This window comes from Lissotriton vulgaris, unplaced genomic scaffold (genome assembly GCF_964263255.1).
Source record: "Lissotriton vulgaris unplaced genomic scaffold, aLisVul1.2 SCAFFOLD_550, whole genome shotgun sequence".
In the NCBI taxonomy this organism is placed as follows: Eukaryota; Metazoa; Chordata; class Amphibia; order Caudata; family Salamandridae; genus Lissotriton; species Lissotriton vulgaris.
In genome coordinates this window covers 266,488-283,135 of record NW_028247597.1, presented here as the reverse complement: position 1 = coordinate 283,135, position 16,648 = coordinate 266,488, and the positions used below count along the sequence as shown (strand labels likewise).

General features: G+C 45.2%; 1 protein-coding gene across 1 annotated transcript in view; it reads left to right on the top strand.

Moving 5' to 3' along the window:
• PIAS1 (protein inhibitor of activated STAT 1) overlaps positions 1 to 16,259 on the top strand; it is an 854,757-nt gene extending 838,498 nt beyond the window's left edge. Inside the window, exon 14 of the mRNA XM_086949739.1 lies at positions 10,028 to 16,259. Within this exon, the coding sequence (XP_086805865.1) occupies positions 10,028 to 10,324 (297 nt within the window). The 3' untranslated portion in view covers positions 10,325 to 16,259. The remainder of the gene's footprint in view (positions 1 to 10,027) is intronic.
• The last annotated feature ends 389 nt before the right edge of the window (positions 16,260 to 16,648 follow it).

Below are 16,648 nucleotides of genomic sequence, written 5' to 3'. Positions count from 1 at the left end.
GGAAAAGTTGTCGGCGAGAACAACGTCGACGAGGGCATCGACGACGGATTTACCGTCGACGAAGGGTAAAATTCCGCCGATGACGGAAAGCTCTTTCGTGGCACCGTCGACACAGGCGTCGACGGCAACTGGTGCCTGGAAGGAGTCTGAGCTGCTCTCACATGCTATGGATGCCCAGACGTCCCATGTCACGATCAGGATTACTAAAAAGCCAATCACGCCGGACATGACATCACCTAGTAAGGTGCAACAACTAACACGATCCTGCTTCTTACAAGACCAGGAACTGGATGAGGAACCGTTTACCCAGGCCACTAGCCCTTCGGAACTGGTGCTTAAGTACCAGAGTACAGATGAGGAGCAAGATGTTGAGGAACCTGTGGATCAAGCTGTCCATACTCAGGTACACACACAAGTGACACCAATGGTGTGCCTGCCAGCATCCTTCGTTTCGGACCTACGATTCCTCATTCAAGACTATAAAGAGCGGTTTCCAGAAAAAGCCACTCCTGTTGCTCCTCCTGCTCCGCAGGTACCTGCACCTGTACCACGACATAAGCCCCCTCCGCTGGTCCTTCCTACAACTCAGGATCCAGCACAAGACACCATCTCGTCCGATGACGATGAGAGGGACCATGAAGAAGGGGAAGTCCGCGATGATGACACAGACCCTGACGCAGACCAGGACTACGTCACTCACTCTCCGGCCTCTCCAGAGCCACAGTCTTCGGACTCTCCACCCGCAGACATTGGCGGCTTCCATAACCTCATTGAAAGGGCAGCCAAAAGGTTCCATATGTCCATGGAAACGCAGGAAACTGAATGTTTCCTCTATGATTTTAAGGAACCTGCGAAGAAAACAACAAGATCGATCCCGATTATTGACTACCTACTGAAACAGGGCAAACAACTCATGCAGACGCCAGCTTCTCTGCAGGTAATAGTGCCCAGGCTAGACAAAAAATACAGAGCTACATCTTCGGCACCAGCATGCCTCACGGGTCACCCCAAGGCAGACTCCGTGGTTACTCAAGCAGCGCAAAAGAATTCGCGGAACCCTGCATCTCCCTTATCAACACCACCTGATAAAGAAGGCAGGAAGCTGGATGCCATCGGAAAACGCTTTTCCACCACGTCTGCGACGACGGTGAAGATCGCAAATTCTATTGCACTCCTGGGCCGCTACAACCGTCAACTCTGGGCGGACATCGCGCCCTACCTCGCTAACCTTCCAGAGGACCTGAAAGAGGAGGCACACTCGCTACTCCTAGAGGGCCAAACATCGGCTTCTGAATTGATTGACTGTGCCATCGACGTAGCCATGACTGGCTTCAGACAGCTGGCAGGCGCCGCTGTTCTAAGACGTCAAGGTTGGCTTAAGGCCACCTCCTTCCGACAGGAGGTTCAAACTAAAATAATTGATATGCCGTATGATGGCGAACATCTTTTCGGCGAAAAGATCGATGAAGCCCTCACCACAATCAAAAAGGACACAGATACAGCCAGAGCTCTGGGAACTCTACAATCTAGAAATCAGTCCTTTCGTGGCAACGGGGGGAGAGGACAATCTACGTACAGAGGTTCCTACCAAAATAGGTCCTCCTATTCGTACTCCCAGGGCAAGACGCAGTTCCATCAGCGTCAAAACCAGTTGGGACGCCAAACTTCCTACAACAAATCATCCTACAGGGGAAAAAGTCAGAAGAGACCCGCAGGCAATCGCCAATGACTCTTTCCATTGGCCAGCCCTTCCACCATCACATTCTTTACAACTTGGAGGAAAACTCTCCTTCTTCCTGCAGAATTGGCGACAAATAACGACAGATCGGTGGGTTTTACAACTTCTCCAATTCGGTCACTCACTGGAATTTCAAATCCCCCAACGACACCACCAGCCAAGCGCCCTCACAGACACCTACGGCTGCTTCTTCAGGAAATAGCTTCCATGCTTCAAAAGGGCGCAATAGAAAAAGTTCCACACGCCCAAAAGGGGGAAGGATTCTACTCCCACTTCTTCCAAATTCACAAAAAAGGCAAGAAATGGAGACCGATCCTCGACCTGAGAGCGCTCAATGTGTTCCTAAAGACACAGTCATTCCGTATGGTCACACTACAAGAGATCCTGGGACTCCTGGAAGAAGGCGACTACATGACGTCACTAGATCTTCAGGACGCCTACTATCACATCCCTATCCTCAAAGGACACAGGAAGTACCTCAGGTTCGCAGTAGCAGGAATCCACTTCCAATTCCGTGTTCTCGCGTTCGGCCTCAAATCTGCCCCACGGATATTCACAAAATGCCTCTCTCCTGTCGCAGCCTTCCTTCGTCAACAGGGACACCAGGTTTTCCCATACCTGGACGACTGGCTGGTAAAGGCCCCGTCGGCAACAGCGGCAGCCGCGTCTTCCAGCGCCTGTCTGCATCTTTTCCGCCAACTAGGCCTGACCCTCAACAGAGAGAAGTCATCATTGAAACCAAGCAAAGTCATCACTTTCCTTGGAGCGGCCCTGGACACGGAACGCACAAGAGCCTTCCCATCGCAGGAGAGAAAATCGAAACTTATCTCCTTAGCCACGTTTGTGGCATCCAAAAAGACTGACTGTCCGTATCTTCAAGCCGCTCCTCGGCATGATGTCTTCATGCATTCTGCTCATCCCACACTGCCGTCTAAAAATGCGCCCCCTTCAGGAAGAACTGACAAGACAGTGGACACAAGCTGCGGGATCATTCGAAGACCGCATACGAGTCACTCAATCTATAGTCAACCATTTACAATGGTGGAGGTCAACCAAACACCTGTCGCAGGGACTGCCGTTCCTGCTTCCGGCGCAACCACATGTAGTCACGACGGACGCCTCCCTAGAGGGCTGGGGGGCGGTCCTGCAAGAACTACAGATCAACGGCAAATGGACGCCGCAGGAATCCAAACTCCATATCAACATTCTGGTGCTAAGGGCAGTCTTTCTGGCGCTCCAATCTTTCCTCCCACGCATCCGAAACTCCCCAGTGCTCGTCAGGACAGACAACACCACGACGATGCACTACCTGAACAAACAGGGAGGGACGCGTTCGCTCTCACTCTCTCAAGAATCTCAGAGAGTCTGGAATTGGCTCCTCCAGCATGGAATAACACTCACAGCCGAATACGTTCCGGGCAAAGACAACGTCCTAGCGGACGCCCTGAGCAGGGAACACTCTCTATCCCACGAATGGGAGCTGGATGCGGAGGCGCTGAACTACATCTTTGCGGAGTGGGGAACCCCGCAGATAGACCTCTTTGCCACCAGGGAGAACGCCAAATGCCCAAGCTTCGCAAGCAGGCTTCCCCAACCAGGAACACTAGGGAATGCATTTTCCATAGCTTGGCGGAAAGTGTTTGCTTACGCCATTCCGCCATTTCCACTGATACCCAGGGTCATCAGGAAGATGAAGTCAGAGCCCTGCACCCTGATCCTCATCGCCCCATCCTGGCCGAGGCAGCATTGGTACACGGAACTTCATCGCCTGTCTATCCAACCACCTCATCGCCTACACAGTCATCCGACCCTGCTCACAATGTCCCAAGGACAGGTTCTCCACCCGAACCTGGGCCCTCTGAAGTTATCGGCCTGGCTCCTGAATACCGCGAATTCAGCCACCTGAACATTCCGCAGGAGTGTAGAGATGTCCTCGCTAAAGCTAGAGCTGACAGCACTAAAAAGACCTATTCTCTTAAATGGAAGCGCTTCTGTGTCTGGTGTGCGACAGAAGGCCTACACCCTTTCCATGTCACCCCACAGCAACTGCTACCATATCTACTGCATCTGGCGCAGTCAGGACTTGCACATGCGTCCATCAAGGTACACCTAGCAGCAATATCCAGGTTCACAAGAACTTCTACGGGTCCTTCCCTGTGGGCAGACAGGCTTATCAAACAATTCCTGAAAGGCCTATTCAGGTCCTTTCCAAGGCCAAAGCCTATCCCTCCGTCATGGCACCTCAACGTGGTCCTTCACCAACTGATAAAGCATCCCTTCGAGCCTATCCACAAAATGGATATCAAATTCCTTTCGTGGAAGACGGCCCTCCTCCTGGCCCTAACCTCAGCCAGAAGGGTTGGTGAATTGCAAGCCCTCTCCATCCAAGACCCTTTCTTACAATTATGAGAGGACAGAGTCATCCTGCGTACTAACCCACGATTCATACCCAAAGTCCCATCGGACTTCCATCTTAATGAGCCAGTGGTTCTCAAATCGTTCTTTCCAAACCCAACTACTTCGGCTGAAAGAACGCTGCATTCATTAGATCTGAAGAGATGCCTCAAATTCTACTTCGACAGAACAAGACAATTCAGAAAATCATCCCAACTCTTTGTCGCATTCAGCAGACCAAGGAAGGGCATGCCCCTGACGAAACAAAGTATATCAAGGTGGATCTCTTCAGCGATAACTTTCTGCCATGACAAGACTGGGCGGCCTTTGGACTCGCGGGCCAAAGCCCATTCCACGAGAGCCATGTCAACGTCTGCGGCACTGTTTGCTGGAGTGCCACTCCTGGACATCTGTAGAGCGGCGACCTGGAAGTCCCCGCATACCTTCACCAGGCACTACTGCTTGGATGCTGAGCTGACCAAAGATGCAGCAGTGCGCAGAGCAGTGCTTCGCCATCTATTCCAGTGAGGTGAGCCTTCTTGCTTCCCACCATCCTTGACTGGTATGCACATCTCTTTTTTACTAGATACTACATGATTTTGTATGTTGTTGATTTACAGCCGCAGATATGTACTATCTGCAGACTTGTATATGCTGTACCAACACAGAATGTGCATATTGTATTGCTTGCTACTCTGATTCAGGCATGTGAATCTATGAAAGACACCCAAATACTGGATAAGAAATGCGTTACTTACCTGTAACTGCAGTTATCCAGTATTAGTGTCTTTCATAGATTCACATGCACCCTCCCACCTCCCCTGGAAGGACTCACCTATCTCTCTAACAAGTTTACGCCTAACTAGCTTGGTGCGTACGAAAATCTGAGAGACTGAGGCTCCTGACAGGAAGGTTCTGGAGGGAGGTAGTAGCTGATTGGTTGTTTCTCTTTACTTTGGCCCTTCCTACATAAGGACCTAGATAGGACACTAAGGTGAGACCCTTAGGCCTATTCTTTTATATGTATGTCTTAGGACATTACTTTTTTATATACTGGAGGCTCCCGTCTCGACGACGGGGAATGATTCAGGCATGTGAATCTATGAAAGACACTAATACTGGATAACTGCAGTTACAGGTAAGTAACGCATTTCTTTTAAACTCTCCAGTTACCTGTGGGCTATGTGGAAAACCAGGGCTAAATGTTGCGCCTTAAGCTGCTAAATATCTGGTGGTGTTGTGTTAATGTGCATAAATGCATTAAAAAGTGCACTCTCAACAATATTTTATTCTGCAACCTATTTCTCGGCTCATAAGACAGTTTTAAGGATGTTTTTAGGAGTATGTGCTTCAAGAACATGTATTTATTGAATTATGATCATTAATGTTTTATTTTTGCCCATGTCTGTGCTTTTATGGCCTTGAGCTGAAATAAACCCACACCCACGCAACACCAGATAGCTTGGTGGTCCAAACCTCTACTGTCCATGGCATGTTCCCTTCTGCTCTCCTGTACAGGGAATCCAAGAGGCTGGGTAATTGGGGTAGGAAAATGTTTTCTTCCACAAGCCTTGCATTGCTGTCTATGAACACTGCATGCTTATTAGACTGTTATTCCTACTCCCTGTGGGAAATGTTTGTGCAAGTGCTGCCACATGTCCCACAGGAGGCCGAGGCCATCCTCTCCCAAGCGTTATGAGACTGTAGAGATGCAGCAAAGTTTGCCATCTGTTGTGGTCTCGACAAGACCGACTCGCAGGACAGAGCGATTTCTTCGACGGTGGCTGTTCGACACCATGCTTGGTTGAGGACTTCTGGCTTTCCAGGTAATGTCCAGGCCTATCTCATGGACTTGCACTTTGATGACACCGGTCTCTTCGGAGACGAGGCAGATAACGCTTGAGCACTTTACGGACACACCTTGACTACGGAAGGGGATTTCAGCCACGCCAGCCCTATCCCAGCCACAAGAATGCACAGGTCCAGCAACCTCAGTGCGGCCCAGGGTGCAGCTTGTTCAGACTATGTAGGTCTGACAGCCAGAGGTTAGGTCAGTATACCCTCCCACATCTATCAGCCTCAGCCTCCAAACCCTCCTAGTCTTGCACTTCAAGGTCATGGGTGGCCAGTTGGTGCCAGGATCCCCCATCACCTTCACTGGTTACTCAATATCAAGTCAGACATGTGGGTCCTCCAGATAGTCCGAAGAGGGCTACTCCCTCCCTCCATGCCTCCTTATTACGATCGACTGGTGGAGTATCATCTTATTTTGCTTCAAGAGTAAGTCATGACTCTCTTGCCCAAGGGAACCATAGAGAGGGTTCAGATGCCCGAAGTAGGCTGTGGTGGTTATTCCTGCTACTTTCTGGTCCCGAAAAAGTACAAGGGCCTTAGATCTCTCCTAGACAAAGGAGTCCTCAACTGCTTCATCAAAAAGGAAAAGTTCAAGATGCTCACATAGCTCCAGTCCTGTCTGCCCTGGACCCGGAAGACTTGATGATATCGTTGGACTTATAGCACGCCTATTTCCATATTACTGTCCTGCCAGCTCATCGGCTCCACCTGTGCTTTACAGTAGGCCATGAGCATTTTCAGTTCATCGTGCTCCTCTTTGGCCTTACCAGTGCCCCTTGAGTGTTCACCAAAGTGATGCCGATGGTCGCAGCTCATCTGCACCGATCCGAGGTGTCAGTCTTCCACTAACTATCTCGTCGACTGGCTGTTAAAATCAGGGATCGCCCCAGGCTGTCTCCCACCTCCAGACTACTGCGGATCTCCTACACTCGCTAGGGTTCACTATCAATGTGCTGAAGTCTCACCTTACTCCCTCTTAGACGCTCCATTTCATTGGAGGTGTTATGGATACTGTGCAGTTTCAGGCCTATCCCCTGAGCGACAACTCCAGGACATTCAGGCTATGTCACTGATGTTTCAGCCTCTAACTTGGATTTCGGTGCGAATGATTGAGGTTGCTGGGCCTCATGGTCTCCTGCATCCTCATAGTGACACATGGCAGATGCAGGCTCAGCAATCAGACCTGAAGTTCCAGTAGGTGTCCAGATCTTTGAGGAAACTGCACTGGATTTGCAGTGGTGGCTAACAAAACGAGATTGGGTCACAGGCAGACACCTCTCTCATCCCCAACCAGATCTCACAGTAGAGGCAGATATGTCACTCCTGTGATGGGGAGGCCGCTTTGGAGAGGTGGTGAAGATCAGAGGACTCTGGTCTCCGGTGGAATCCGGACTCCACATCAACCTGCTGGAGCTTAGAGTGCTTTGTTTGACATTTAAAGCCTTCCTTCTTTCCATGAAGGGGAGGCTAATTGAAATGTTAAGACAGCACCATCGCCATGTGGTAGTAGTACTAATACGCCTGGGTGGACTTGTGCATCCTTTGTGAAGAGGCTTTGCCTCTCTGAACTTGGCTAAACACCAGGCCATATCTCTCAATATTGGAGAGAGCCCTGGTTAGATCTGTTTTCCTTCGCCGGGCAGAAGCAATATCAACAGTTTTGCTGGCTGGAGTTTCCAAGCCGGCTCTCACTCAGGCCTCTTGTACACCTTTCCGTCCGTACCACTCATGCCTAAAGTTTTCAAGAAGATCAGGACCGACTGGGCTCAAGTCATCCATGTGGCCCTAGACTGGGCACAGAGAATCTGGTATCCCAAGCTTCTACAGCTGTGCATCGAACCTACGATCAGGCATCCCCTTTTGGAGGATCTTCTGTTGCAGCAGCAGGGAAGGGTCCTCGACCCAAACCTGTCAACTCTATGCCTTCTTGCATTGGGATTGAGCGGTGACAGTTGACTACATTCGACCTTCCTTCCAAAGTCTGTAATATTATTTTGGCTGCCAGGCTTCCCTCTACCAAGTTGGTTTGCACCTGTGATGGAACAGGTCTGTAATATATTGTACAGAAACGTCTACTGACCCTCTTTCTGCTTCCCTACCTGATATTTAATTTTTTATTTTAACCTTGCCCAGCAGCGCTCTGGGCACTCTAAAAGGGTACCTTTCTGCCCTGTCTTCCTTTCTACGACTGCCAGACCAACCCTCTTCATTTAAATGTTGCATTGTAAATAGAAGGCTTTGTAAATATGTTCCACCTTAACCTTTCATGATGCCTCATGGGCACCTTAATTTGAGTCTCACCTTCCTACTGTGAGCTTCATTTGAACCTTTGCACAACTGCCCCATGTGGCTACTTACCAACAAGGCAGCCTTTCTATTGGCAATCTCATCTGCCAGGCGGGTTCGCGAATTGCAGGCTTTGTCATCCAAGCCTCCTTACTTGATATTCCCTGACAAATTGGTGCTTCGCACGAGGGCCTCTTTCGTACTGAAAGTCGCAATACCCTTCCATGAGGGGCAATCTATCACCTTGTCCACTTTCTACACTCCTCCGCATCCCACTAAAAAATGAGTGACTCCTTCATCTGGCTCCAAAAAGAGCGTTTTCGTTCTTCCTTGACAGCACTAAATAATTCTGGTGGACGATCAACTCTTTGTGGGGTACTTGGGAGCAAAGCAAGGCCATGCAGTGCAGGAGAGGACTCTCTCACGATGGGTCATCCTCTGCATCAAAATTTGATACGCTCTGGTGAAGAAGCGGCCTGCTGAAGGCTTACAAGCTCATTTCACCAGAGCGAAGGCTGCTATCATGGCTTTGCAACATGGAGTTTCAGTCCTGGAAATTTATCAGGCAGCAGTGGGAGCATCCCTGCACACATTTACCAAGCACTATTGCCTGTTCACAGGGACGGCCTTTTTTGCCACTCTATCCTGCCGGACTTTCTGGTCTAAACTTGTCCGCAATCCCTCCTACAGGGATGGTATTGCTGGGGTATCTATTCAAAGGCAAGGAATCTGCGGCTATATGTCTCTATCAGATGGACAAGTTACTTACCATCGGTAACCCCTTGTCTGGTAGAGACACGATCTAGCCTCAGATTCTTTACCGCCCCACTCGTCCTCCCTGCTCTGCTGACAGGTTTTTAGGGTCAGAGCTGATCCCTTTCAGGGCCATAGTTGTTAACAACACACCAATGTCAGTGCACTTCATGGCGTGGAAAGTTGTGAAAAGTATCTCACGTCAGCGTGCAGAGGTGGTGCCTATGTAGGTGACGCGGACATCACTACTGCGCAGGCTACGTCATGTGGCGCAGACAGACTCCATCTACCAGTGCTCAGGGGTATTGCTCCAAGAACTCTTCCAGATCCAGTCGGACACCTTGGAAATTCAAAGGTAAGGAATCTGGGGCTAGATCATGTCTCTGCATGATAAGGCGTTACAAAAGGTAAGTAACTTGCCCTTCACCTGCACCCTCCCGCATCCCCTGAAGGTATTAATTGGTGATAAATATACACACTAATACATCATGTTCAATAGCAAAGCTAACTTAGCATACTATATCCTCACTTCCTATATGGCAAAGGGAAATAAACATTAACAAAAGAGCTATCGAACATATGCAATACTACGGAGGGAAGGAGAGAACTCACGACGCCAATCACAAAACTTCTCAGAGGAAAAATAACTTGCTAAGTCCGGCCCTAACACTAGATGGCCGGAGTATGTATAGGATGTGAATCTGCAGCACTACACGCTATGAATAACTGCTTACAAGATAAGTAACATGCTCCTTACAGACTATTATCTGCCATTTAAAATGTAAAAAAAATAATCTTCGCACATTGACGAACCTAACTTATTTTGGGAAGACCATGCGTAGCATTTTCTTCTTTAAAACAAATATAAACATTCTAACTAGTATTAAAGATCAATAGCATTTTCTGCTAATTTACGGGGACATTTCATTGCTGTTTTCTGTTCTTCGATATAGAGGTTAAACAATTATGCTTAATTCAATGTGTCATTTTTTTTCTTGCCAGCATTACAACACATCCCTTCTGGCGGCGGCAGCAGCGGCAGCCTCAGCTTCTGAAGACCAAGACCTCCTTCACACGTCAAGGTTCTTTCCTTACTCCTCTTCGCAGATGTTCTTGGACCAACTTAACACCAGCGGGAACTCTGCCCTCCCCACTACCAATGGCAGCAACAGTGGAAGCAATAGTAGCTTAGTCTCATCCAACAGCTTGCGGGAGAGCCATGGACACCAGGTGGTTAACCGCAGCTCCACGGACACCACTTCAATGTATCACATTCAGGATGTCATCTCCTTGGACTGAGGGATAACCTCTATAGGACAACAAACATTATTTGTCCGCCCCCCAGACCTCCAACAAACTTTTTCCAGTTTTTTAAAGGAAAGAATGATACAAAAAAGAAAAGACCTGTACAGAGAACAAAAAAACTATATTTTCAGTTTTACTTTTGTAGATAAACCAACCGAAGACTGTGCTTGTCTGGTAAAAAAAAAACACAAAAAAAGACCACCGCTGCCACACTGTTTCTTGTGCGTTTGCTAGTGGTTATTTTGAAGCATTCTGTGTTCATCTTCGTTCAAGATCCCTTAAGAAACAAGCGTCTTCACTGTGGACCGCACATGCTTTTCACAATCCATTTTCAGTAAACGCAGAATGAAGTTCGTTCTGCTGGTAGGATTTTTCTTTCAGGAGGAAGTCCTTGGATACTGTTATGATATAGAGGATTTCTCTTTCTGTCTGTCTCTCTCAAATTTCCTCTCTTTATTTTCCTTGCCTGCTGGGTCTGACTGTGATTTCAGTGGATAATTCCCATACAAGCATGTTTGTGTTGTACATGTTTTCATATTCTTTTTTTGATAGATCCTAACCTGAAGGCATTTCTTTATGATTTTCCACCTGCTATAAAGTGCATATTTCAACAATTTTCTGTTGCGGGTCCAGCTGGTGGATAGCAGTGGTATTTAATGCCTCTTAGCTTCCATTCCAGTGCACTTAGTCACTGTCGCAGAACAGGTGATTTTATTTTCTTTAGGGGGAGAGCGGTGGTGAGGGTCAAGAAAACTATTTTGCTTGCTGGGCATTCTAGAACACTGAAGCAGTCTCTGCAAGATTGGTACATCACGCCTACAAACTTCCTAGTGGCTGTAGTCTTGACATTAGAAAGGGTTGCTTCAACTGACAGTAAGTAATCATATCAGTTTGGAACCTCCAGATCAAGTATGTTTGTTGTTAGAGACCCCCTGTAAAGAATCTGCTCAGTTATTGGCGGCAGCATCTTTATATCATGGTGGCATTTTCGATACCAGTATCCTAAAAAAAATATTGGGAGTGCTCACTTTCTATACGAGGCCATCAGTCCTTGCCATTTTGGTGCCACTTATGATCAACATTTTTCAAACCATAGCCTTTTGTAACTAATTGTTCGGTCTTCTGGCATTGTAAGTGTAGCTCCACCAGAGGGTAAATTATTGTTACGTCTGCGCTTTGTATGTTGTTGGTTTTCAGAGTCTGGCTTTTTTTAATCTGTTTTATGTTAATATGTTGCGAGCACCCTGCTTTTTAGCAATGGCACTAAATCCCTCCTGGTAATTTAATGCACAGCCATCTAAACTGTGAAATACCTTTTCTGAGCAGCTTGTAATATAAAGCTGATTAAATACATAGATGTAAGGCATTCTTCCAACTATGACAAAACAGAGGTTCGTCCTTATCTGCCTTCTATCTTCCTTCATTGGCATCTGACTTTCATTAAGACTAGATGAGGACTGTAGTCTCTAAATGCATGTTCATCTACCCAAGGGTTATGGGATAAACTCATTAATACTTGGCCTCCTCCTCCATGGGTCTCTGAAAAAGAGCTTTTCCCTATTAATAGTAATGACTGTCCCCAATGCAATGTTAGAAAATATAATTTTCTACAAATCAGAAATGGTACACCTAGTCTTTCCCAAATACTTTAAGTACATGGTTATATCCTTTCTCTTTTGTTATGCCTACTCCTTCGAATAATCTCACTGGTAGATTGTATTCTGGTCAAAATAAGTTACGACATGTTGCAGGTGGGTGTCCTAATGCAGGCAAAGGAAAACTGGCCTATCTGCCCCCGAATAGGTAGCGAAAGACATAATTGGCGTTCAGGAGGCCCCTTACACCTCAAACCTGTGCCACCACACTAATGCTATCTCCACCCCTGCACATATCAGAAAACACCACTATTTTTATATTGGATTCTGGTGCATCTCAGCAGCCAGTCTTGGGTTTTCACTAGCTCCAACTTTGACCAGAAGGGAATGCTTTTCAATATCAATCCCTTACAGATTAAATGACTTGTTTTATGGGGATCCGTGTAATCACTTTAGAGAAGAATGTGACTGCTGACTCAATTTCCTGGTGAAATTGTATAGTTTTAAGTTTTAGTAATGAGATGACCAGTATAAGCCCGATACTAATTTGAGGGCATTATGGTGCGAAAATTGCTCACTGTAGAAGGAAAAAAAACCAGCTGATGTAATCCTTCGTCCGTTTTCCTAGTTTGCCAGCTTTACGGTTTTATTTAAACTTTTTGCAGAATCAAGACTTGTTCATTATTTATTTTTTATTTAAAATCTGAACCTGCAATTGAGACTTTAAAATCACTTTCTTTAAGTCCTATTGCAGGGTCAGAGGTAATCTGACCTTTCATCTGAGCGAATAGCTAAGTTTGCAGTTGGTAGGTAGCATTATAAAGCAAGAAACAATGTCAAAAAAGCTTATACTTGTCGTATACTAAACTGCTCTGTATAATTGGTGCTTGTTCTCATTTAGCAATCGGTGCTTATAACAGGTTGAAATGGAGGCATCAAACATTTGTTGGGAGGGAGCTTTTGCTAAATAGCTGTAAAGGCAAAAAATTGGCCATTTAATGGGTGTTGCTGGTGAGTTAACTTTTGCAGAGTTATAGTATACTTAGTGTAGGAAATGCTGCAGTTATTTTGTTTTCGTGCATGTTTGGCATTCTAGTAGAAACTCAACTTTTGCCACATGGCTATGCTGCAAATTGTTAGTGTGAATTCTTCGAACAATTCTGAGTTTAATCCGATGAATTGTTAAAATATAATTTGCAGATGGACAGCCGTTCTGTCTCCACTATTGGAGAGAAAAAATTCCTTTATTTAGTTCTAATAGCTTTATCGTATTTCCCTTGTCTTACACGTTATTTGCTGTTGCCTCATGGAAACCTGTATTTAGATGTATTGATTGCGCTCTAATACATTCTTCCAAGAGTGTTTGCACATGAGATTCCTCCCCGCTTATCTGCAGCCCATTTAAACACCTATTGTACTCTTCATTTCCACTCTAAAAATGTAGAGATGAGGAAATAACCTGATAGGGTTCCTAACGTATAATTGTATGAATCTGGTATTTGCATAATATTAGAGGCTTTAAGTCGACAAATTAGCCGCATTCGGATAGCACTAGTTAGGAGATGTCTGGAAAGAAAAGAAGAAGGATGAGTCTGTAGTTCTTGGTATGTTCAGTCCCCTTTGATCTATATTTGAGGCATATCTGGGCACTAGGGCAGTGTTCTAGCTTCACCTTGTGTGCAGTGCAAAAGGAAAGCCTTACACGCCAACAAAACAATGCACCATGCAAACTCCACAGTCTGTTTCTTCAGCTGATAGGTGCTTGTCCAGTGACGATGGTGTTTTGTTTAGTTCACATAGTTAATTGAATAATATGGAAGAAAGAGGCTGGTGGACAAGTAAACCAACTTTATTCCCGAATCCGATTTCTGATCTTGGTTTCTACAACTGAACAAAATTATATAATCATGCAAACTAACTCTTACCATCGTTTTCCTTATACTATCTTTCAAAGTAGGTAACGATTCATTCAGCATGCTAGCTCAGTGCAGTATAAAGCTTTTGTTAAAATACGTGCTAAGAACTAGGGTCATATATTCTGTTAAGTAACACATACGGATCCTGCAGGACCTTGATGTTAACATTGTATTTTCTAAGCTTGCCACTGTCTGTGCACGGGTCATTTAATGAGTTGTGCCAGCGTGATCATACCTACTCTGGCTCCGTCATGCAGCTCATCAGCATAACATGAACCTTTAAGTTTTCATTATTTGCTTGATCTCAGCAGATTTTCTATGAAAACAGAAAGCAGTGTTTTCAGATACCCTGTCTTTGTGAGAGCACCAGAAGCCGGTTTTGCAGAATGTTTGTATATCCAGGTCAGATAAAATATTGTTTTTGCATTATGCACCAACACACGGATATGGGTCGAGTTTATAAATGAAAGTTTGTTATTCCTGCTTGTCCAGTGCAGGTTGAATTTACTGGGTTGCTAAGAAAGTAGCAAGACTTTTCACCTCTTTAGCAACACTTACAAACCAGTATACTTCCTCATTGAGGGTCGGTGCAAGATTTTTTCTTGCCTTAACAGTAGTGAAATTTTGCCCAATACACCGACCACTGCCTAGAGGCAAACGCTCCTTGTAGTGAATGTTTGGCAGCCTTCAAGCCTGATCTTTTCTTTCCCTAAAACCAGATACTTTATTTTGCAGAGTTTGAAGTTTCACCTGTCTTGCTATACACACACCCTCACTTTGGTCTTTCATACTTCCCCTCATGTATCATAGTGAAATAGTTTTGCCATGCTGATAATGGCAGCTGCATCGTCGAAGGACTATATCCTGTTTATCTGAAGGCATTGCAATTCTTTCAGATGTATGAAAACCACTACTAGGAAACGAATGATGCCTTCCATGCACTGTTTTTTGATCTGTACAACATGCAGTGCAGTTTTCACAGTAAAGTTTATTCCTGTTCGGCCTCAGGTTGCCCATGTTACAATGCCCTGATTGCTAGACTTACGTTATGTTAACCGTCCCATTGACATTAACTGTTGAGCACAAGCCTTGTTTTAATTTTTATTTCTTGCTAACAGCCCTTTTCAATTAGGAGGGGATTTTATGAAGCTATTTAATAATCAGCAAACCAAAGTTGTCGTCGTCAATGGAAGCACTTTTTTCTTATTCCATTTTCTTACCTGTCCTTGAAGAAGTATTCAGTATTTTGGCAGAAAATTACCCTTCACCCTGCGAAAGGTCTTGAAGCCACATGTTGACTATAATGTGCTGAGTTACAGAGCAACGCTTTTTTTGTGATTTATCTATTAAGACACAATTTTGAAATGTAAAAAAAATTTGTAAAGTTGCAAAGTTATCCCAGTGAATGTTACTGTGTGACGCATAATGAAATTGACCACTATATTTAGAGATAACTATTTTCAATGGCATTGTGCAAAATGACCTCTGTGCCCTGATGTTGGAATTCGATATGCCATAACCCATATAACGAGCTCAGCAGTGTGGTGGAACATTAGATAACGTTTCATCACCCTGTTTATACAGATTGACTCCCACCAAGTAGACAATATGGTTTAAAACCAAAAAAAACGCTGAGGATTGAATTGCAATGTAGCCATTTCAATTGGAATCCGTTCTGAAGATGACTGCAGGTTTACTTTTTATTCCAAAGTGATAAAGTTCAAGGTGGTCTATTATGAGCTGCCATAGATTGAGTGTGGACACAGGATGCATGGCTGTTTTATTTGTGGGCATTATTGGCAGTACTAAAGCCAGTTATTAAACCCCAATCCACATCACAGCTGGAAATATTGTAATTTATTTATAAGTATTATGAGGTTTTTACTCTGTTTGCTCTGAGCCAAATTTCACTGTTATGCCGTAGTGGCATACCACTTAAAAGCTTCAGTGCCATGTCAGCATGGAGGAGCAAACCTTCTGAAAGTATGCCCTTAATTTGCATTATACATTTCAGGGTTTTTAGAGCTATTTTTTTCAGTGACTTCAGAAGTGGCTTTATTCAAGTTGTGGCTTTTGTTTAGAACATTAGATTTGTCACTGCAAAGGACTGACTAGGTTTATCTGAATATTGCTGCTGTTTAAAGGAGTACAAACTGTATATAAGAATGCCACCAATGACCGCCGAGTCCATAAACCTGATGTCTAAAGCTCATTGCCTTAACTCACCTTCCCTTTCAAAGGTCTCCATGCGGCATGCCACACCAGTAAACTGGCTTTTAAAAAATGTACAGTAGAAAAATGTCAATTTGTAAAATAACAAGTGAAAATATTTATTACATGAATTGAAAGTGTTTTACCTATTGAATGTTATTATCTGTTTATGTAGAGTCTTTAGATGTAATAAAAAAGAAAAGCAAAGGGTTGTCTCATCGGTTGCTTGAGAAATATTACTTGCGACCTCCTCTCCTTTACAGGTTTTGTCATTTTCTTTGCTCTCCAACCATCCAAAGAAAGGCTGACCAATCTACACCGTGCCCCTGCCCTCTGACTGCAGCAAATGATTTCCCACAGACATACCCGCTCCATGTCCCACTGTGAAGCAAAACTAATAACTGTAGGTGTGTTTGCCTCCTTACTGCGTACTGGAATCCTGTTTCTGTATGCTTTACCAAACAACTTGTGTGAACAGCCATCCCTATATGCTAACGAGTACACACTGAAGCGGTGCTATTGTGTGTTGTATGTCTGTCATTCTCAGACTCCATGACTAAATCCTCTATGATGTCATGCATCTGAACTGAAGTGCT